Below are 23,783 nucleotides of genomic sequence, written 5' to 3'. Positions count from 1 at the left end.
AAGGCACACATGGTCACTACAGGAACCAATTGCCCTTAAACTATGTTTTTCATGGGAATTGATTGACATATATATTGATCTTGATGGAAAAACTGTTATCATCGATGACCCTTTCACTTCTCAGCAGAAAAAAATCCATCAAAACAGATCATGTTTTCTTGCGTGAGGGTTGTTCATAAATACTCTTGGTCACATCTTTGCTATTATTTTTTAAGGGAATTGACAAATGTTTTTTGCCCGGGATGTTGATAGCAGAGTAATATTAACCTTCCTTAAAAGACACTCAGGTTTTGTTTCAAACCACAAGTGTTGGAAGCTGGGCCACTGTGTGGATAAGGACAAAGCCCTTAAGATTTGTCCAAAGCAATGAAATATTACAGGTTGAAATCTGAAGGCTTGTCAGCTTTAGAAATAACAAACAAATATGCTGTCTAAAAATGTCTATTCATTGTGCGGTGTAAAGGACATAGTCCTTTTGACAACATAATATGTTGTATAAAGCTCACACAAATGCCCCATAACAGAAAGGCTCAGGTAAAACAAAATGTTTGTCTGTGTAGTATCACAAAAAATATACATGTATTTAATATAGTGTTAAAATTGTTTTGTGTGTTCAATAAAGTAGAATTGAATATATTCATCTGACTGTGTGACTGCGTTTTATATCAACTAATGTTTAATATTTTGTGCAATAGTGGTGCAACAGGTTGTACAAAGTTATAATACATTGTTTATGTAACAACAGCCCCTGCTCACAGGTGGTCCAAACAGAGGTGACTTGACTCCAGCTGCTGTGACTTACCACTACCGACCAGATTCAAGTGCTCTGAGATGCCTCCAACCTGGACAAATGAGAACATGCATAGACTTTATTACCAGATGTAGTTCCATTAACCCACTTTTTTTTCTGTCCCACTACCTGCAGAAGCTGATTTTGAATATGTTGATTGGTTCATTGGACTAAATTTTAAGCTGTTTACATTGGACTAACATTTGTATATTGTCTTTATAAGCTAGAAGTAAATATGCTGTTATAAATTAAGCAAATTTGAATGGGTGATTCATGACCAGTTGAAACTTTAAATGTATTTGTAATTTTCACCTGCCATTATCTCTGTTGCAGTGATGTTTCATTGAAATTATGTTGCTAAAGAAATGGCTTTTCTTTCCGTTTGGTTGTTGCCAGTGAACAGTGTTACTGGAAAAAGCCATTAGTTCTACTTTGAAACAATGAGAATGACCTTTGGCTTGTAACAACATGACAACCAGAGTGAACTTTATGTCTATTGGAGAAAGAGACTTTACAATGAGAATCACTCGTGACATGTCTACTATATATTATGTGCAATATGTGCATGTGTTTCTGAATCCGGGTGAGAATGTAACTTGGAGAACCACCTCTACCTCAAGGAGGATCCTGCAAAACAATTCCCAGTGAGGTGCTAATGTTCTTCTGCAGATGCTGTGGAAAAGGTGTCTTGCCATGGTTCTCCCCTCGGGAAGACAGTAAAGGACAATTAAAACTCAAACTAACAGATTGACAAATGGTACCTATCCCAGGCAAATCCGTTGTACTCGGCTAAGATTTGATTGTAATGATGCTGGGAAATTGAAAGTGTTCCTCTGGCACCACCTTCAGGTCGAAGTGGTGTGTTGCAGACGAGAACTCAATGGTTGCAATCTAAACCGACTTTTAAAATATATTTTGTTGTGTAGCGTCTACTGTGTACTGTTTCAAAAATCAAAATAAAATATAAGGAGGCTTTCTGAAAAAAATATGTGCACGGATATCCAATTGGTTACATCTGGGGGAAAAAAAGCCCTAATATTCCTCACTCGATCACTCTTTAATTGCTGCACTATTTTAACCATTGCGATGGGGGGAGCCCCTGTGTCGTGTATTCAGACTTCCACTGCCGAGTTGTTTACGGAAGATCAATACACCAGGGGAACTAGTCCATCTCTTGATAATGATCTGAATGATACTTTAAGCTAGTTTCGAATGTGTTGTTTCAAGTAAATACATTGTTTATGCGTGTGGTGGAAAAAAACCCAAAACAAGCGTAGCTTCCTTTTCCTTAGAAATTAGGAAATGGTTGAGTAAAATGTGCCAAGTATAATTAGAACTAAATTTGGGATTAAATCAAACTCTGATACCTGAGTTATACCTGCTTTAACTTAAGTTTGTACTCATTTATCGGCCATAGTAGTTCCCTTTAAACACCGGGCGCATTGTCACATAGTTGGGTGAGTTTGAAAATAGACCTTTTGTCAATATTAAAAAACTGAAAAATTGATTATACATATTATAATTGATGAGTCATTATTAGTGTAAATAATTATATATTGACAGTTTATGGAGAACGTGTGTGCAAATATAGTTAAAAACACAGCGCTAAGTGAAGTGAACCACCCCTGTTTTATGCTGGATGGTATGACCCTTCCCATCTGTTCAGCTCCGGTGAGACTCTGATTGAAACAGATTGTATCGCTCCCCGGGTCGCAATGGCAACTATCCCGACAGGACGGCGTTTGCAACTTTCTCCCTCTTTGTAATGTTACGGAGTCGTCATAAATCGCTGGAGAAACTACTTTCTAATGTGAGAACTAAACGCTACACAACTCTTCCGGCCCGAAAATGTCCCTGGGATGTACAGTTTCTGTGGAAGAGGTCCAGTCCTGGTGGGAAGTCCCCGCCATAGCCCACTTCTGCTCGCTGTTCAGGACGGCGTTCAACCTTCCCGACTTTGAAATAGAGGTAAATTAAAGCCACGGCTCTCGAAAGTGATTCTAATGTGTTTGCTTGCGGAAATGAAAAGTTGTTTGTGTCAGCTTTTTGTTTGGTGTGCGGCGTGTCTTAGCGCCAAGCCGGTGTAACTAGTTGCGCGGTTAACCAGCTTAGCTGTTCCGTGGAGTTCTCGTGCCGGACGGTGACTAACCGCCGGTCCCTTTTAAGGTCGCGAGCTCGTTAAGCTAAGCTAAGGTTAGCTGTGAAGGGTAGTCGTTAGTCTTAAAAGTTGAAAATTTACTTGGGAGAAGAAAAAAAAAAAACCGAACAACCTTCGACCCAGTTGTGTGACCAGGTGTAATTATTACATATTGCACTGAGGCTCTCTTGGATCGTCGTAACTTTAGATAGAGCTCCTCTTCCACCATGTGCCTCTCGTTTGTTTTCATTTTTCTCGGCGTCGTGTTTATGTTTGCGAGCGACTACTGTGTGTGATTATTTACACCCCCTCTGCCCACCGCTCAAATATAACTTAATCTGAGATAGCCCGTTCGGATTAAATCGTTGAATCAAGTTTATATTCTTAGAACATGATAGAAATTGTACTGAGTAATATTGGATGTTTGTGGCCGAACTCGTGCAATAAAATAAGCTACTGGTGTGAGCCATGCCACGATGTTTTTAGTTTGTTTTTCTTTTTTCCCCCCTTGTATGATGAAGTTAAGTTCACGGCTTGAGGTTTGAGTTTATTGTCTCGGAAAGCCATCTGGCTTGGGGTAGCCATAGGGACGCAGATGCTGTTGAGGCATTGTTTGCTCGCCCAAGTCCCATTTTGGATCAAGAAACGAGGGTTAAAAGCGTTTATTTACACAGATAAAAAAATCGGCTACATTAAATCATCAAGGTGGAAGCCCCCCGTTTGATATCCCAACTGCCTTTATCACAGTACTGTGACACAATTGAACTTTTATTACTCTATTCGAGACGATTTCCTTTCGTTTGAAATGCTTGCAAAGTCAAACGTGCGCCTCCGAATCAACGTTACATCAGGTTTAATGAAGGTGGTTTTTAGCTCTTCGAGGAATGATTGCACCTTTAAAAGAAACTGGTGAGGTCAACATCACGCATCAACAGTCTCCATCAGTCAGCCGCCCATCCATCCCCACCCCCTTCAGGAGAGAAACACGTACGCATCGGGCTTTGTTGTTAAACGAAGTGCGAGCCAGATGGGGGATCGCGTTGCGCCCAGTTTACATGAAAGTTGAAAATGTTGTGCCTTTGCTTTGTTCCCCCTCCCCGAGGACTGGGGTTGTACTTATTCCATCATTACCTCGAAGCTGAGAAGGAGTTATGTATATCCAGGGATTTGACTGGTCGAGCCTTCTAATTTTAACTTTACAAGTGTTTGTGTAGTCTAAACATGGCCTGAGCCTTTCATTTTTACCAGGAGGATGTTGCTGTTGTTACACTCGGTGAATGAAGCTGTTTTAAATGTACAAATGAACAGAGCACAGTTGTGGCTGCGCCCCATCAGATTAATTCTGGTGTATATTTTAATGTGTACATTATTTTTATACTGTGACATCTAAATCAGATGCAACGCCATTGAATGTCACAACTTCATAGTAGTTGTGTGTAGAACTGTAGATGCTTATATATTAATAGGTTGTGAATTCAAAGCTAGTTCATTGTATGTGTCGTTTAATGAAAACATAGCTCCACCACGTGTGCTGGACCTTCAATTTAAGCTTTTTTTTTATGTGAGGACATTGGAAGCAAACCTCCTGTTGCCTCTCATTTCGTTACACATTTGTTGTCTTCTTGTCTGTTTGAATGATTTCCATCTTACTGGAACATAAAATTATTCTAACTGCTCAGTTGCCCTCAACAATAACCAATGTGTTCTCTTTTACAAGCTTGAACAGTGACCATTGAGTTTTGTCAAAGCCCACTTGGAACTTGATGGGAATGTGATTTTTATCCAGTAGGACTTACCTGCTTACAAACTATAGTAATGAACACATCATTACACATTGTGTTTGAAGCTTGAAGCAAGAATAGAAAAGAATGCATGTCAAATTCTATTTTTATGCCACCGTTTCACCTCTTCCAACCAGGTTAAGGTTAATGTGTGTTCACAATAAATCATCAGAAATGGGTTTTGTCAGTTTCTTTCTTGATCATTGCTTTTCAATTAACCTACCTGTAGCATTGTATTACTGTGGTTTTGATATTTTATTTTCGTCGTTTTCATGGCATCTTTCAAAGCTGCAAGCTACTCGTTTTGGCAACAAGTCTGCATAGCGCTTGGCCTTGTGTAGGGTGACCTCTATGTGCCCCCTACCATTTACTATCTAAAGTGGGCTTATGGGGAGAAAGAGTTTCACACATTACAAACGATTATTCGGTCGAAATCAAAACAATCAAATTGTTAAATGCTGGCCTTGAGCCTCTCAGCAAAGTTTCTGCACTTTGAAGATGGGGATCTTTAGAAATGATTTTAGCACAGTCCTCCCTGATTGGACTTGTTCATGTTATTTTGCTACAGTTGTGCTGCACTGCTTACTCAAACATTCAGCCTGACTTGTGCTGTTTGGACCTTTGGTTCCACCGTGTTTACTCTTGGAGGACTTTGTGTTGTAGAAATAAGGGGAAACTTGTCAAGCAGACAGGTTTGTTTTGCTGAACGCTACATTGCGGCAACAAGACAAGCTGGCCAGGGCACTCTCAGCAAATGTAGGCATTTCGGCACATTATCACTTACCTCTCCCTTCTGTCTGGGCTTGTTTTGTCAGGGGTGCTGAAAATTAATGAGGTACTTATGGTTGCATAAATAATAATTACATTTGACTTTTGTTCATAAAGGGGCAAAGAGCTCCTGCCATGTCATCAGACATGATGGAGGGTGATGTGTTGAGTGAGTTTACTCAATTACGTTCTTTACTTTCTTAACCCTATCAGTCATTCATTGTGGACATAGTTGCTGTTATCCTGTGTCCATCTTTGCTACTGCGCGTCTTCAGTGGGCAGGGGTCAGTATGAACTAGGTACCTCTGCATGACATTGCTTGTAGGTATTGAGCCATCCATCCCATCTCGACAGATCTGTGTTATCTATAGCTTTGTTAAAAAAAACTATATTTTATCACTTTATAAAACTACAGGTTGTGGAGCACTCAAGCTGGTTCTTCTTTACTATGGGTGAATTGCTCTTTACACTACACAGGTTGCCAGGACAGATGCACACTTACAAGCAATTTAGATTCACTAATTAGAAATGCATGAAGCTTGAATTAGGTTGTCCTAGTGGCATTCTCGCTATGACCAGCACACCACTTTCTGTTTATTTATTTGTTTATTGAAAAATAAAATTGTACACGCTGGTTATTGACGACGAGACATTTCCTTCAAAGTGGTCATTGATCGGTTTGTATTGGATTGTGAACATTAAACATTACAAATTGTTTGGATCCAAGTGCTTGAATAGAGGGGTGAAAAGCCTTTCCACTCTTTTTCTTCTGAAAACTATGAATTTTGACGTGAAATGGGTGACAATCTGATGCTGGGAAGATATATACAGCCAGCCCTATCAAAACATCTCATATGCAAGCCCTGCTATATACCGTTCCTCAAACACCTGTTTCTTTGGGTCATAATGGGTACTTCAGTCATAAATTCCACATATAAGATCTTGTGTTTTGTGAGGCCCTCGTGAAAGTGCTACCATAACAAACTCTGCGATCCACTTGGGTAGTGTTGCTGCAGTTCAGTTGTTGCAGCTCTTTTCTTTTTACGGTGCTGGGTAGTGATAATGGAGTCAACCCCCAGTTTCCTTGGCTGGCCTTACAAAACAGCCCCTTGCACATTGTCCGTGGGCTGATACACTTCACTGTCACTGGTTTCCACTTTCCTCTGTTACAGGAAGCAAGCTGGAAAGAAAAGGCTGTATGTATATGGTGTGTGTGTGTGTGTCTGTGTGTGTGGGTGAGGGAGTTGAGTGGGAGAGATGGAGCGCAAAGTAAGCTTGAGTGGGAGGGAATAGAAAAGTAGAGAAAAGTGTCCTCGAGATGGAGCGCAAGGCAGCGAGGAAGTGAAAGCACATTAGTATGATCTGCACTAAGGCAGCCCAGGGTCAACATGGCTGACCACTTTGCCTGGCTTTTTGTCTCTGTGGCTTATGCCGAGTTTCTTGGCTTCGTCTCTGTGAAATGATGCCTGAAATCCTCCAGCCAGCAGACACTGCAGGCTTCTGTTGCTCCATCCTCATTGCCAGACATGGTCCTTCATGCCAAGGACCTCTGTTCTTGTCCTCTTGTCAGTCCGTGGTCTGCTGGCACCCTGCTTGGCAGTCTGTCACGCTTTTATTTCTTGTATCTTTATCAACGGCCTGTCATCGTATGAAAGAATTTAATCTCGTACTTCCCATGCCATAGTTCGTTTTGGTTATAATATAAAATAAATTACACAGGATTGCTCTTACATGTCCCACAATTAGTCTTAAATGTTTTATGTTCAAAGTTTTTCTCCCCTGATGTTTAATATGTATATTAACGTCGCCGAATTCTTGTTAAATTCTGAATCGAAAACATTATGTACCACTTTAACTGAAGTACCCTATTTTTTAATCTTGTTGAATAATCTTTTGAGCAGGAAGTACTCTCTGCCATGGTGTCATCGTTTTAACACCAAACGATTGAAGATTAGACCTGTTTGTCCTGATTGAAATGGGTGCAGCGCCTGAGCTATCATCACAGGAGTGATTTATATTACTAAAACATTAAGCAGATAATTTATCACCACTTTAAAACCATGGCATACCTGTCCATGCTTAAATTGTATGCGTGGCTGTTGCATATACGTAACAATTGAATCATTGCTTTTTTATCATGTCCGATTTTGCAAAAATCATTGAAACTTATTTTGAACCAGATAGACTTTTAAGGATCTAATTAGATTGATTAGCAACCGTGCAATTGACGGATTTGAGTTTGATTGTATTTGATTTGTGGATGATGGCCACAAGTGAAGCACTTTGCTGGTGAAGTACAGTAGGTTTTTTTTCTTCCTTTTTCTCATTGTAACTCAGAGATATATATATATAAAAATCAAAACTAAACCCGTTCCTTATCCAAACTGCATCTTCAATTGCTAGATTGCATCAGAGCCCAGGCCTTTATGATGACTGTCATAAAGCCATGGAGGAAGTGGGTTCACTACATACAATTATGTCTGTGCATGGGACCAGTGATTTAGCATTTCCACTCATTTCAGGGCCTGATTAGCTCGAGAGAAACGCAGTGCTGTGCATGTTTTCATTGATTTAATCACAGCCAAAATGTTTTTTAAAGTTGCAAAAGTCCGTTTCTCAATATACCCTGAGCTTTTAATACTCTCTTGCCTACAGTCCTCCTGCCTAGGTGTTTTCACTTCAAATTATATTGCGTTAGAAGCTTATGTAGGTGTGCGCAAACCGTACACCAACTGTGCTTTCCAGTTTGTTTTGTTGCACCGGTTATTGAAGAACAATGCACACCACTATTATTGTTAATAGTTTGAGATGTTCATTTCATCAGTATTTGCCAACATGACCACACCTGTTGTCCGCGTGAATGGATGCGTTGTTAGCTTCTATGGTTGTGCATCAAATGTCTTGCCAAGCTTTCATCCTTTCACACTTGACATCAAAGTATGTGTCGTATCCAGCTTTTTTGACGTGAATATTATGTCCACTCAGTGTCTTTATTAAGGTCAGACTGACTTCCATCTGAGCACATTGTTCAGCTCATGTCATGTCTTCATCGTGTTTTTGCATGAGTTAAGCCACAACCCAACCTGTCAGACACTGAGTTCATTTTTCTCTAGTTTACATACACAACTACAGCCACCAAGCTCTGAGCATTTCCAAAGTGCTCCTCGTCTCTAAACACACCCCACATTGACACAAAGACATGTTCTCTGCTGCTGCTGTCCTGAATGTGTTGCTCGAGCTGCTAAGTGATGCCAAACATCTCAGCATGTTAGCAGTTTTGATGCTGATATGATGAGAATCTTTTGTAAAGGAAGAAGGGGTCGTCAGTTAATGGGTGTTTTTTCTTTTTGTTTCTTTTTTTGCCGGTGATATTCATGGGAAGCACACACTTGAGCTCACCACAACAATTATAGAAGAGGGTTGTTGTTGCTGTGTTGATTTGTGTTTCAAACTTGTGCTGAAAATGGTAACAAAGCAACCCCGACGAAGTTTGCAGGGGTGTGAAAGATCTGATTGCGGTCTGTTCTGCTCTTTCATGAGACCAAGTACAAACTGATTGCAATTCAGTCGCTCCTCTAATCCATTCTCTACTTATGTCAGGCAGCTTCTCGCCAAAACAACCTCTCAAATTATGCATCTGGCCTCTCTCTTTACCTTTTCATATCTGCATTTGTGATTACTATCCCTTGTACCTCTGTCACGTACCCAGCGACAGCCCCTCTGCCCCATCCCTTTCTCCAGCCCCAGTCGTCTCCCTGTCAGGGCGCCCCAGCCCCTGGCATCACCATGACTAAACCCCAGATGGTGGTTCTTTCTTTCCGTTCCCCCTGGAGGGTGGAGGCTCTTCACTCAGACTGGGTGCTAGTTGCTGCCACCGCGGTCGTTTTGTGGAGGGGGGGGCTCCAGTGTTTTTTTGAAAAGCGCCCACTGTGATTGTAAAACAAGATTTAGTCCTATTAGATCTGGTAAATAAGTGAGAGCAGACTGCCTGTGAGCATGTCCTTGTTTCTGTTGTCTTGAAAGCAAATGGATTAACGGGGGAGGGGGGGGGGGATATGATGGAGGCTTAAGTGTCGCTTCATCATGGCCCAACTTCAGATAGATTTTTTTGTACATTATAACTGCAACTACACACTGATAATGTTGCCAATCTGGCATCAAAGGAGCTGCTTGTACATCTGTAACAAACATGGTTAGGCTGAAGTGTGGCAAGACATCACTGGCATAAAAAGTGAAGAGGAAAACGGTGGATTTTTCTAAGGAGAACAAGTGTATTTGTTGTGTCCCTGAACAGGGATCACTAAACTATCAGCAATGAATGTCACCAGTCAGTGTGAACATCAAGCCGCCTTTCCCTCCTTTGTTATTTCCAAAGAGGTGAATTCAGCCACCACACAAATCAACAATGATCCATTCTCATCTCACATCTCTAACATTTAATTTATCCCTTGCATCCCCTTCCCTTTCTATTCCCTCTGTCCCACCCACTGGCACATCCCTAGCTCAGCCCTTCTTACAGCCTTATACACACCAACCTCTGACATTTTCCCTTCCAGATCAGGCTCCACATAATGCCTTCAAAACTTTTTCACACTCCATGAGTACCACTCAGAGATCAAGAACCTTTTTGCACGTCTTTTTTAATGCCCCCTCTAGAATGCACTGCGAGGGGGGCTTTGTAAGAAGCAGGTGCCCCTCCCCCAGTTGTGATTGACAAGTGAGAGCAGCAGTACATGCATCAGATGGTTTCACATGGGGAGTGTGTGCTCAGGGGGGGGAGGTAGAGGGGCACATACACTGTTTTTTTCTGCCAGCTCCATTGTTGAAGCTCCCCATGGTTCCTTCTCTCTGTCTCCAGTCTGGAGCTGCATCCCTTCGGTTTTGCTTTTTCATCCTGTATCTTTGCAGTTGTTGTGAAGCAGGGATGAGAAAACTTTAAAGCGAGATTGCATGATGAGATCACCAAACCAGCTTTCATCAACTGGGGTGTATGTGTTTAGCTTTTGAGATTCTGCTGTGCCACTTTTGTGAAGTGTTTGTGATGGAGCTTCATAGAGTGGAGGCTAGCATGATGGAGATGTGTTGTAACATCATAGTGGAGAAAGACACTAGGTAAGGAAAGCATTAGGAACTACCCAAAGATCAAATCAACTTTAGGGGATTTTCTTCCAAATATCTGTGAAGTTTTTTCAGACAAATACTGAGTTGGCAAAAGAAAACTTGGAAGGAGAGCTTTTATTTGCAGGGTTTCATGGGGCGCAAACTGGCACAGTCTTGGAGGAACAACTTCGGCTGCACGAGGCCAAAATTCAAATAAAGACTTCTGGTCGACATGTTCTGAATATTTAAAGCACAATGTACACATTTTACATCGTTTGTTTTTCACATGTTGACTGATGCAAATATAAATGTTTATTTTTAAGAGCAGTCATAGTGTATGTTGGAATTTCCAAAGTGGGTGTTAGTGTTTCAAGATATTACACTCAGATGTTGTGTAAACAGTATATCTGCCCGCAAGACGGTAACTTTTTCTTTGGTCAGTTGCTGTAGCTTTCCTCGAGGTCATTCATGTTGGTTTTTGTCAGTCTTAAACAGTGCTGAACACCCACACATGCAGAGTTTGTGAGCAAATGAAATAGACTAAAGCTGTACACAATTTATATATCCATCCCTTAATCCATTTTCTGAAGAAAAAAAACGGTCTGGGATAGGCTCCAACATTGTGGGAGGCTTCAGCTTATCCAAGCCACCACAGGCCAAAGGGCACAACAGGTCTCTGCTGTTGTGTGCACAGTGTCCACAGTGTTTTATTCCTTGTTAAAAATGCAACAAGTTTCATCAGTTTGGGCGTATCCCATCTGTGGAAGTTGAAGTCCTATCAACTGCACCAGTTTCCAATTATAAAATGAAAATATTGTCACACTTGACTTAATAAACTGAACACATTTGTACATCTAATTGACAGTTAAGTGACTCCCACCACTGTCATATATACTATGATACTCATTCCTCCCTCCACATTTCCATGCACATACATACAAATTCTCCCACTGCCTCGACACCAGTTTTGATTACAGGGTGGTTGCATTTAAATGAATTGGGGGGGGGGGGGGGGGCTGGGTTATCTCATGCAAGGGCTAATGTTGTGTGAACATGGTCAGAGTGCCTTGGGATCTATTACAATGTCGTTTGGGAATGTCAGGACCTTGACACAGTGAGCTGACTTCAAAGAGATTAAGGCAGCAAGTCGCAGTGCTGTGTCTCCTGGTGTCTTTTGTTAAATATGGCATTTCAAAACAATGCTAAGTTTATAGCCAATGGCCATATTAGTAAAATATCAGTGCAGAATATATGATTGGGGGGGCAATCAGTCATAAGTTGGGCTTTATTTCAGATGACCTTTGCCTTACACAGTTGCACTGGTCAGTCCCTCAGTGTGTATGCATGAGCATGTCCATCCACTGCGACATTATCTGAATCAGGAAGTTCAGTTTTATACAAGGAAGTTGATGATTTAGTTTCCTTAAAGCTGACCGTGAAAGTGTGTGAGGCTCTGCTGTGCTGGGTGGCCTCCCATCTCCTGTGCTTAATGTTCCTTACCCACATAGTCAATGAACCAGTCCAAGGCAAAGGGTCTCCCATCTGTCTGGGATGAGCCTGGCTCCGGAAGGATTTATCCGATGGTCGTCCCTCACCACCTCCTCTTCCCCTGCCACCTGCCCCACCTGGCCCCAGCAGTGACACTATAATAAAACTGGGCTGAAAGTTGAAACTAACGTGACACTTGTGAAGAGTGTGAGCTGTATTTCGTGTTTGTCACTGTTTTCGTATTGTGCCTCAGCTCATGTAGAACAACCTGTAGTCTTTTTTTACTGTTTGCACATTTCCATGAACAAATTGTAAGTACCTGCAGGCTCCTTTCATTTGAATGCCTCGGGGGGGTAGAGCAGGAATGTTGACGTTGAGGATACAACTTTTCACACTGGCCAAAGCACACAGTTTGTAAATTAGGGCTTACTGCGCAGGCGAATCAGCTGACAAGCTCTTGTTTTGATGCATCTGGCAACAAACTGAGGGATGCTGATGCTTTCCTCTGATCAGATGAACCGTACATCCTGAGGATGCGAAGGCGTTTTCCTGTGGTTTTACGACTGTGTGTGCATGTTTGTCATGTGGCAGGAGGTGGTTACGTGTGGGGGTGGAGGGTGTTGTCAGATGATGGCTCCTGGAGGAACCATGTGTGAGTTGAAAGTGGGAGGGGGTGGGGGAGGAAGAAATAAAGAAAGAAGCATATGAGAGGAAGAGAAGAGCCTTTACACAACAAACAGGCCTCCCTTCCCCCTCAAGCTATCCATGCACACATCCTCCAACTGTTGGTGATATAGACCCCGGAGGAGCTGTTAACGGCAGTGGCATGGAAAGTCTCTGCGATGAGGGTAGCCAGAGAGGCCAACCCCCTGATACTACAGGCTCTGTGGATCTGCTACAACCTTGAAGCCGCTGATGCAAACACTGCTCTACATCTTGTCGCAACCCATTCATATTCTCTTTCTCTCACTAGTATTAGCCAAACACACAAATATGATCTCACTTTTTCCTATCTGCAGATATGTTTTGGGACACACGATGGCCCCATTAGTATCCATCGGGGGGGAAAAGCTAATTTCTTGTTTGCCTGCAAATGCAGACGCTTTCCTCATTGCTAGAAGTCTCTTGGCTATTTTTTTTTTTTTTTAAAGCTTCAGTTTTGTCTTTACATTTCTGCTCCTCTCACTTGATTCATGTGTTTCATAACATTTAACACTGTTATTCTCATACAAAATATGAACTTTGCGTTTTGTCCCAATAGTGTCATAGGTACCATATCATACAGCAGGTTTTTGAATACAATGTCAACCTCTGTTGGGTCCTTTCTTGTAGGACAGCTGTGACTGCTTAATCTCTGGTCGTTCCCTTTAGCTCCAACACCAGTCTGCAGTGTACCAGTAAATGTTTTACTTCTAATCCACAATATAATACGCAATTACACAAAACTAAGCATAAAGCAGGTTTAACTTCCCCAGTGTTATATATTTTTAATATAACTGAAGTTCAACCAGAGGGTAATCTTTGGATTACCCTCTTGTTGTCTGTTGGGCATACTTTCTCGCAAGCTTATCTCTCTTTTTTTTTATTTTCTGCCTCTTTGTCAATTAAATGACAATAAAATGTCAATCACAAAGTCACTTCCAGTCCTAACAGAGAATCATAGTCATCAAAGCCATGGAATTCAACTCAGCCTGTGAGTCATGTTTAACAAAGCTTGGCAGGGGGTCGTAATTCCAGTTTGACACCCGTTGACTCAGTCAGAAGTTGTCACAATGCATGTCTGAATAAGGAGTTACCTGGAAGAAGATCAAAGCATTGAAGGTGTGAGCAATTGCAGAGACATGTCTTTTCATCAGGAGAATTTCAGGTGCTGAGGAACAGAGAATTCTGGGAAAGCCTTCGCATTTGAAAATAAGTCGTTGACACCAGATTAGATATTGGGTACTATTAATACTAATATCATTATTTTTTAGCCTGTATGTCTTTTGAGGAAGTGTGCCTTTCACGTATCAGTCAAAGTATGCAACAATGCAGTCTTGGGTTAGCTAAAGATTAAAAAAGTACAAGCAAACTTTTGCATTAAATTGTCTTGTCTTTTGAATAGATGTAAAAACAACATATGTATTTCTGATATCTTCAGCAGCTTGATTCAGTTATGTCATGTGCAAGCAGGCGCTGGTTTCTTCACTGATGAAATGCTTCCATTTCATGATGGTAGTCCGTGAAGGCACATTAGGTGTTACAGGGCCTTGTGAAAAAGAGTAAAGGGACAAGTGGTAAGACGTGTTGTCGCCACAGGTGTCATCTCTCACACTGCCATTGAGTACATGGACAGATTAGACCTCAAACGATACTATCTACATTTTTATTTTTCTGATTTTCCCCTCCTTAACAATGGTTCAAAATCACTACCTCTCAATATAGCTGTCCACAGTTACAGTGGGCCCTACAATTGGGTGGAGTGGGGAAATTGTGTGGAGGTAGAGCAGAGATAAGGAAGACCGAAAGGAAAAGACTGGGGTGGAGAGTGAAGTAAGGGTGTTGTCAGGGGAATAATAGAATGCCTCTGAGGCCCTCACAAGCACTGGGCAGCAGGACAGGGGGAGGAAAAATGGTGTGGTAGACAGGAATAAGAGGTTAAGCCAGCGAGAGATGCAGAGAGAGAAACAGCAGGGGAGTGTGGGGAGAGACGTGGCAAATACCTTCGGGGTGAATTGCTGATTGCAAGCCAGGCCCAGAGAGGGACTGAAGTGATGACACACCTTTTGAGTAAGCCTTGACTCACCCTCCAATCTTTGTCCCAGTTTGTGAAATGAATCGCATGTTTTGTTTGCTGCAGCAGCTCTGTGATAAATCTGACAGTTTAGGTTCAAGATTTATATTCTTTAAAGATTACCACCAAACTGGCATTCTTATCGTTAAGTCCCATTGATCATTCATTTGAAGCAGTCAAAGTAAAGCAGTCTTCTGTTTATTCTGCTGAGACATGTACAGTGATATTTTGCAAAAGTGTTTTTTGTGTCTTTTGAGTTAGTTTGTGAATGATTTCCACTGGGATATACAGAGTAGTTCTTGGTGTGATGGCAGGCTATCTAACCTGAAAATGTCCCATTTGCCTGGATCTCAAGGGTTCTCTCATCTATTTGTCTTTGAGCAAAAAGATCAGACATAAGTTCATCAGAGCATATTGAGATGTATAAAAAGTACAACAGCATTTTGTAAGCTGTTTTGATGATCATCACCATGCACATGGGAATAGCTGACTTTTCTGATTTGTGAATACATTTGAACGTGTACTCGCATTCCTGATATGTGTAAACAATGAAATGTGTTTTGTTCATAATATTGAAGTGTATAAACTATACGGTTTATAAGCTATATATGATAAGTATTGATGTAGATTCTCAGTTGGGGGAATCAGTTTTTTAATATCCCATGTGAGATTTTGAACATGGTGGTCATCTATAATTTATTCAGCTCTTCCACCACAATCACTATGCAATCTTCCCATTTTGATGAGGGTGTGATACAATACATCCTCTAAACTAGGCACTATAACATTTCTAAAGTGGGAGTTTTGGTGTATGAAAGGTTCTTGGTTGCCCCCCAGAGCAGAAATAAATTAGTAAGTAAAACTACTGAAGGGCTAATGGTCTCCACAGTGCTTTGGACTATGAAAAAGGTCCTCTCGGCTCAGAATATGTCATATGGAGGACTTATTGAGAGGAAAGTGTCTTGCATCACAGCAGGGTGTCTCCTGCAGACCTTCGTCAAGTTGAGTGTTCCTGAGCACCGCCTGCTCGGGGGGATTGGCCAAGCAGATGGATGCATGATGGAAGAAAGGGTGCACACATAATATTAATTCCCCTTTATTTTGCTATCTCAGGTGGTGTGTGGTACTTTAAAGTTGGGAAGAGTGCTATTAATCCAGGAGCTGCATGAGCCCGCCGCTCTGCTGTGCTATATTCAACCTTCCTCCCATTCCCCAGCAATGGCCCCAAGTTTTTGAAAGTGTGATCAAAGTGCAGTTTTTCTCTGATGGATGGTCTCGCTGTGGCCAAGAGGCTGCCTGATGGGGACCTGGAAGGGGAAGAGAACATGCAATGGGGTCTCTTTGCATCATATGCTCATGTGCTCGTAGAGAGACCCACAGATTCCAGCTATTCTCTTTGATCACAACTTGTGGCCAGGAAATATATGTTCAGCTGGCTAACAAACATGGGTATGAGCAAACTATTGCGGACCTCAGCAACATTACAGTATTGGCAGGTATATCATCTAGGCCTTCACTATCTTTGCAATTAGCACGCTATTGTATCAGTGTTGTTGCGGGGATATTGGCAGTACACTGAATACTGAAGTTTCAGGGATGGATGCCAAATTTCCCCTTCAAAGACTTACAAGAACTCAAAATGAAAAAAATAAACTTTCAAGAAATGATTAGAGCAAAGAGCAAAATGTTCGAGTAATGATATATAACTTATTAGTCTGTGTACATGTTCATAATTTGTTTTGTTTACGTGATCAGTGTCTACCAGGTGGAGATTAACCTGGAAGGTGAAACGTTTGTATGCCGAGTGCCTGTAAAATGTTCTTTCCTACATTTATATTGGAATGGCCTTAAAAAAAAAAAAAAGTTGAACAGCACTCCTGCCAATATATGGTTATGACTTGAAGAAAACCTGCATCCAACCAATGTTATGAAAATATCTTATTGATATCAGTACGAAAGGTTAAATTGTATGTACTCAAGTTTGTCTGATATGGTCACAGAGAAGTAAACAGTGAATGTTTGTATGAGCGCTACTGTTTTTCCCTCGTGGACAGTTCTCTGGTTTGGACTAAAGTTGAAAGAGTAGAGTTTGCCCTGTTTGCTTTGTGGTCACGCTGGCATTTTAAAAATTGTAACAAAAGATATAAACAGAAAGCTGTAGTGAAATACAGTATTTGACATAACTTCCAGGACCTGTACCACAATGTGATGGACAACCTATATGCCATATTGGACTTGTGGAAATGTGATTTTGCTGTTTTTACCAGATGAGAACTCACCAACACCTTTAAAAACCTTTAAAAGACTCGGTGTTTTCTTGTATTTCTTGATATAATTTGCTTCAAAGATTTAAAAAAAAAAATAATCCAGAGCCCATCATCTCATGTGTATGGATTGTTTCAAGTGCTTTGGGCTATTCTACTTTGAGACTTTAATCAAACTTTACTCTGTTTGTGTAGAAGCAGACTGATTGTGGCTTCTCGGATCGTCTGTGTCCTCTTGCCCGTCGGGTTTGAATTGACCACTGCCATAAATGGATTGCTTTGACGGAGAAATTGCACAAGGTTTCAATTAGGTCAACCCTGACCAATGCATTTCACTGTATTTTGTACGTGGCAAAAATGGCTTGTGTTGCGATCTCTCAGGGTTTTTTTTTTTTTAATTGAACTTATTCCAGTTTTTCTAACATTATAGACAAATGCAGTAAAAGAAACGAAATGTGTGGGATATTAAAAACTAAAACTACTATTTTACTGGCCCACTCGAGATCCAATTGGGATATATGTGGCCCTTTAAGTAAATGCAATTTGACATTCCAAGCTGAAAAGTTAAGAGAAGCAAAACTGACTGGACGTTTGTTGGTACAAATCCCGCTGCTGGCATGAGTGTGCTGTTGCGTTTCATTCTGTTTTGGGTTTTTTTCTTTCCTTCAGCAGAACCATTTATCTTATCTTGTTTTTCAACTTCTCTCTCAACCTCCTTGCTGCTGCTTCCCTCCTCTTCTGGTTTTTATCGTGCTGACTCGTTGGCTCCTGGTTTCCGTCATCTTCCATGGCCAGGAGGTGTGTCTGCTAACCTTTGGCGAACTCTGAGCTCACCCAGGTTCCTCTAGAGAGAGGTGGATAGGAGGAAAGAAGAGCACAAAGAAATTGAACAGGCTTCAATGTCAGTGAGATCATTGACTAACCCAAAAGGTTCACCCTTTTGTTTTCACTTTAACCTGGGATGAGGCTATACCGCGCAACCCAGTGCAGTATTGGTCAATGAGACAGGAAGAGTGACACAAGAGGATATATCTGGTTCTGTTGTTGATGAGAAACAATCACCAGGAGGGGTGGGGAGTGGTCAGCTTCTTCATCTGAAGAGGGGCTGGTTGAACTTCAGCCTGATTGGCTTTATTTTACAACCTTTATGAAAAGAATTGAGTGTAATGGACACTTGGCTGATGGAATACTTCAAATTTGCATTTCTGTCCTATCAGCCTCTGTATTTCCTATCCCTTTCTCTCCTCTCCAGAGCCTTGGGGTATCATTGGGGAGAGCAGTGCATGCTGGGAAACCTGTGTGGGGTGCTCTGTCTTGGTTGGTCAGGAGAGGAAAGGAGGGGCCGTGGCTTGGTCGCAGCTCTCGGCCCCTGCTGCCTGCCATCTTTCCTCAGTGCTTTCAGGTCTTTTAGAGTTTGCTCTGGCGTTTACTGCCGCTTCATAAAACCTCAATGGCTGAAATACAATGCCAGGCAGATGAGGGGTCATGGCTGAACTTGAACCTTGCATACAGCCCCACAACCCATTGGCAAACCAAGACACCATAACAAGACAAGATATAAACACTAATCATCACTTCTTCCCGATGGCTGCCATCTTATCATGCACTGACATGAACCGTTGCTACCGTGCACCACTGATAAGGTGCAATTCTTTTCTTTTACTGTTTCATCTCACTACCAGTTGTTGTCAACACTACAAGTCGTATTCTTTTTGGAATTCTTTTGATTTATTAAAGTTGTTAATCAAATCGCATCTTGTTCATCATGCCGGACACGAAGGCTCCTTTAACAGAACAGTTTCAAGTGAAAATAAAAAACTGTCATAGTGTATTCTTATGTCCATTTACACGACGACACTGCTTGGAATCACTGAAAATGCAACTTTTTCAAAACTACTCCCAAGGTGAAACTTTTCAAAAACCCTTTGGCTCTACTATGTAAAACACAGCTTTCAGGAAACACTCGGACTCCGTCTCTGTGTAGACGGCGGAAACTTTTGTGTATGTACACCACACCCATAGTAAATAGTTCTTCTGTACATGAGTGAGTAGATGGACAGTAGCAGCAGTGGTAGCCGACAGAGTGTTATGACTAAGGTAGTTTTATAGTTGAGTCACCTGTAAAGGTGTCATTACGAAGGTCCATTGGATCGTCATTGTTGATTTTTATCGTGTAATGTCCTCTGCATGCATGTCTGTGTGGTTTTATCAGAAAAACAAACAGCCCCCACTAGTGGCCCTACATGAAAACCATGTTGTTGGCATTTCTGCCGTTGCCTTGCACACAATATAGTTTTCAAAACGTTACTGTGTAAACGCGAAACCTTTCGGAAATGAAAACTGTCCATATTGTCGTGGTTGTCTTCATGTTTGCATTGACTCTGTCCTCTTTTGTTGTCTAGGAGCTGGAGAAAGCCTTGTGTGACCAGGACTTTGATTTCCTTGGAGACCTCATTGCCTGTCTTTTGCAGGGATGCTATCAACGCACTGACATCACGTAAGTGAAATTTTACATTCAAGGATTAATCGGTATGCTTGTATGGTAGCAGCCAAAATGCACTGAGGTTCTAACAATGTTCAAATATATGATGAATTAAAAATTTAAGAGCATTAAAACACTTTCGGGTCGCCTTCTTTCCAAATATCAAATTGTGGTGTATGGCTCTTCTTCTCCAACACACTGTCTCATATCTTGGGCCTTCATGGCATTTTATCATTTCCAGTCCATTTCAGCATTTTGATTTTCGATACTGGTTAGAATAAGATAAGACATTTTTGACAAGTGACAGTAATGTAATGTGAAATCTTTTATGTGTATTTTGCTCGTATCTCCAGAATTAGTAACGCATATAACACTGAACAATTTAAAGATTATAGGATCACAACACCATGATCGATTCACAGAAACTGAAAAACCTAGCACCATTAAATAATTACCTGATTGTTTATACACCCCTTCCATCACATGGTGAACACAAAAAAAATACAGTAAAACACACACACACGTTGACTGATAGGGAGAATTTAGAGTAACCACTTGACCTCAAATTGTTTACTGTTTTGAATAAACATCAGAAAAAATATTTATACACCATAAAGCTAAAAACGATTCAAATCGAGGAATGCTGCTGTGAGGAGAAAGTGAAAATCTCTACAGAAATTGGATTATTGACTTGGGGGAAAAACAGTCAATTCAAAGGAAGAATTATATCAGAATATTTATTTTAATATACTTTGAATGAGTAACAATAACCACATCTCCCTGTTGACTTGAGCTATACTGACTTGGTGGTTATAATCTTGATCTTAGTATTTTATCATCTCAAGAGCAAGTGAAAGCATCACTTACAGTTTTGAGAGAAACATCAGAGCCTCAGTGGAAACAAACGACAGAATATTTAGTCAAATTTGTGGCTGTATATCCATCTTGTTCAAGTTAGTCACTTCACCCAGGAACCTTCATAGAAAATCTTAGTCAGCGGCAGATGGAGTAAAAAGTCACTCACTGGATGTTGAGTTGTGGCTCTGGAAGGTAGCGTGGTGAAATCATGCTTTACGGCGTGTGACGTATGACGGCGGCACAACCACAGAAACCTCTCTGCCCTGTGATCTAGTGATGGGAGAAAGTGTGTGTGTGTTGAAGAGGTGGTTATTCAAATCCATGTGTGCGATTATTCTTTTAAGGGGGTTTCCCCTCCCTATTCACCTTTCATGTTAGCTCACCATCAGTAAGTAGAATAGTAGCGCAGCGATACGGTAAACTGATAAGAACCCAAGCAGGAATGATCCAGTTTTTCCACTCAGGCAGCCGGTAACAGGAGGACAGCCTGCTTTATTGGACTGGACAGGCGCTGGCATCCTGGGGGTGGCTGCTCAGCTCTGGCCTTTCACTGAGCTGCCCTTTTCATCAGCACGCGTTAAACGCTCTGCCGGAGCAGGGGGAAGGAGGGAGGGAGGATGTTGTAGAAAAGAGGGGACAGAAAGGAGGAGAGAGATGGGGTAGTAAGGAGGGGGCAGCCTGCAGCTGTGTGAAAAGTGCACTCTGCTCTTTCAAGATAAGCCATTTTTTTTTACCCCAGCCCTCTCCCTGTGTGCCGCTGCCGAGATGCTCACCCCTGCCCCAAAGCTCTTGTTCTGTTCATCTGAGCTGGAACTGAAAGGTGCACATTAATTCTGAACCGGAACCAACATTTATTTACCACTCGGAGCAAGACAGAACCCAACTCCCATTCAAGGCAACTGGTCTCTATTCCTAGCCCCACCTCCAATGTCTTTCCACTCACTGTGGTAGTTTAAACTTTGCTTGTTTCCTTCAGCTATGTATTTCAAAGGTATGCACATTTATAATGAAACGTGTGGAGTTGGATTTGTTTCTAACATTTGAACCAGGTATATTTATTTGCATTGACAAAGAAAAGGTAGACTATCGAATCTGTGTGCCGACATTGTTGTTGGTAAAAATATATATTTTTTTAGGTAATCTTACTCATTTCAGAAAGTTGCAAAGATTCTCAGATAAACCATAAATCGAGTACTTGTTCATTGAAGACTGAAGGTGGAATGAATCACGACTGATGGGTTCCCTTGTATAGTGCTTCCTCATCTTTTCTCCCTTCAGCGCTAACCCAGATAACAATACTGCAGATCCCCTCTCTGATCTCTGAATCACCAAAGCATTACAGTGATGCCAAACGCTTGTGGACACACCCACTCTCTCAAACATGCACAAGCAGGGGCCTTAAAAATGAAATTGGTGGCCAATTTACAAGGTCTGCTTTAGATTGTAACAATGTCTTAAGGTTTTCTTTGACTTTTCGTAACAGGCAAAGTCTGCAAAGAGACTCCACTTTGTTCTCCAGAAGAGTTGGAGTGGTGTAAGAGATGTGAACTAACAATGACGGTGAGACTGCTCTCTCAGCCCCCAGGCGTTTAGCCGTTACCTGGACGACATCATCAGCTACCGGTGGGAGCTGGAAGAAGGGAAGCCCAACCCCCTTCACGAGGGGCCTTTTGAGAATCTCCCGCCTCGCACTCAGGTGGAGCTGCTGCACCGACTCTGTGACTACCGTCTGGATGCTGCCGATGTCTTTGACCTGCTGAAGGTACGCCTCAAGTGGAAATCAACAGCTAAATATTGCAGAGATATTTTTATGAGCAGATTGTACAAAGTACTGAGTTTCCAGACTGCTCAAGATTCAAATGGAAAACAAAGAATCTATCTCTCTTGCTGTATTTATGTAAAACTGACACCTGATGAAGTTTTAAACACATGTGTTCAATATGGCTGCAATTTCACTTCCACAGTTTACTAATTGAAATCAGTTATTTTCTTGTCTCTACAGTTGCCAAAGTACTTCATTTAATATATTCTAATGTCACAAATGAAATACAACAGTACCCTCTGATCTTGTAGGGTCTGGATGCAGATAGCTTGAGGGTGGAACCTCTGGGGCAAGATGGAAATGGGGCCCTCTACTGGTACTTTTATGGCACCCGCATGTACAAAGAGGAGCCAATCTACAAGAAAACTGAGAGGCTAAGGTAAACACTGCTGGGTATTGTGCAACTTGCCACCTGCTGTTCTCACAAAAAGTTTACATCCTTCGAGTGTTCACTGTCAATTGACATGTTTAAACCGTGTTTATAGACTGTTATGCATTAATATAGGTTAATTAAAAGTATTTTCCAATTGGAATTATCTCCCATGAGAAGCTATAAATAATTGCATGCATTTATTTTACAGTGGAGAAACATGTGACTTAACGTTACCAGACAAAAAGAGGAGAGGAAGACCACCAAAGAAGAGGAAGTATGAAGACCCTCAGCTAAGGTGAAAACACACATTTCTTTTGTCGTTTGTGCCAAATCACCCTGGAGAACTACTGATGTGAAGCTGTGCATGTGTCACAGAGATGTGTCTTCATGAAAAATCAAGTTATCTTTAAATATCAAACAGCATTTTCTTTTTCTGTTTGTGATCTGGCTGTCAAGCACAAAAAAACCAAAACCTGATGACTTTTAAAACGGAAATACTTAAATGACTCCTTTATCATGTGCCTGACCTCTCAGCCAGGTGTGAAATGCTGTAATATATAATTTTATACAATGATATGTTGGGTGCATCCTCTCCTCTCCAACTGTGTTTAAATAAAAAAAAATTAGGAAACACAAGAAGTATTTCTATTCCAAAAACACATTTTTAAATTCGAGCTATTTTCAACATGATTGTCCCGAGTATCTGAATGGATTTGATATTCACAGTTTGTTTTTGTTTTTTTTTGTTTTTTTCAGTGAAGTGGAAAGTGAAGTAATGGAAGGAAATACAGAAAATGAACTTGAGGACCGTTCTCCAAGCACAAGTAAAGTATTACACTGAGTAAAGTGTGAAAGTGTGTTGAATTGCAGTCCTTATCACTATTTTTTACTCACGTTTGTTTCTTCCCCTTCAGAATCAGCAACCGAATGTTGCTCCACTCTGCTTCCACCAAGGCATAAGCGAGGCGCTTGGTCCCTGGTGTGCGACACAGAAGAGCAGTGGGTCAGTCTGGCAGAAAGCATCAAGGACAAAACCTCCCCGCAGGACCGCCACCTCTACCGCATCATCAGCCAAAACTTCCTGCCAGAGATCAGCAGCATGATCGAGCACAAGGTCAGATGATAAAGTGATGGTTCATACTGTCCT

The 23,783-nt window shown here is 41.4% G+C and overlaps 1 protein-coding gene across 1 annotated transcript in view; it reads left to right on the top strand.

Moving 5' to 3' along the window:
- Positions 1-2,638: 2,638 nt before the first annotated feature.
- Positions 2,639-23,783, top strand: part of cecr2 (CECR2 histone acetyl-lysine reader) — a gene marked incomplete at its 5' end in the record, with an annotated part of 33,944 nt that continues 12,799 nt past the window's right edge. The window contains 7 exons of the mRNA XM_080504279.1: positions 2,639-2,758; positions 19,504-19,598; positions 22,020-22,203; positions 22,515-22,642; positions 22,845-22,931; positions 23,393-23,460; positions 23,551-23,750. Of these exons, the coding sequence (XP_080360405.1) occupies positions 2,639-2,758; positions 19,504-19,598; positions 22,020-22,203; positions 22,515-22,642; positions 22,845-22,931; positions 23,393-23,460; positions 23,551-23,750 (882 nt within the window). The remainder of the gene's footprint in view (positions 2,759-19,503; positions 19,599-22,019; positions 22,204-22,514; positions 22,643-22,844; positions 22,932-23,392; positions 23,461-23,550; positions 23,751-23,783) is intronic.

The sequence above is a fragment of the Blennius ocellaris genome (assembly GCF_963422515.1).
Source record: "Blennius ocellaris genome assembly, chromosome: 11".
NCBI lineage: Eukaryota > Metazoa > Chordata > Actinopteri > Blenniiformes > Blenniidae > Blennius > Blennius ocellaris.
Note: the sequence above shows the minus strand (reverse complement) of the source record. Positions and strands in the feature narration are given on the sequence as shown.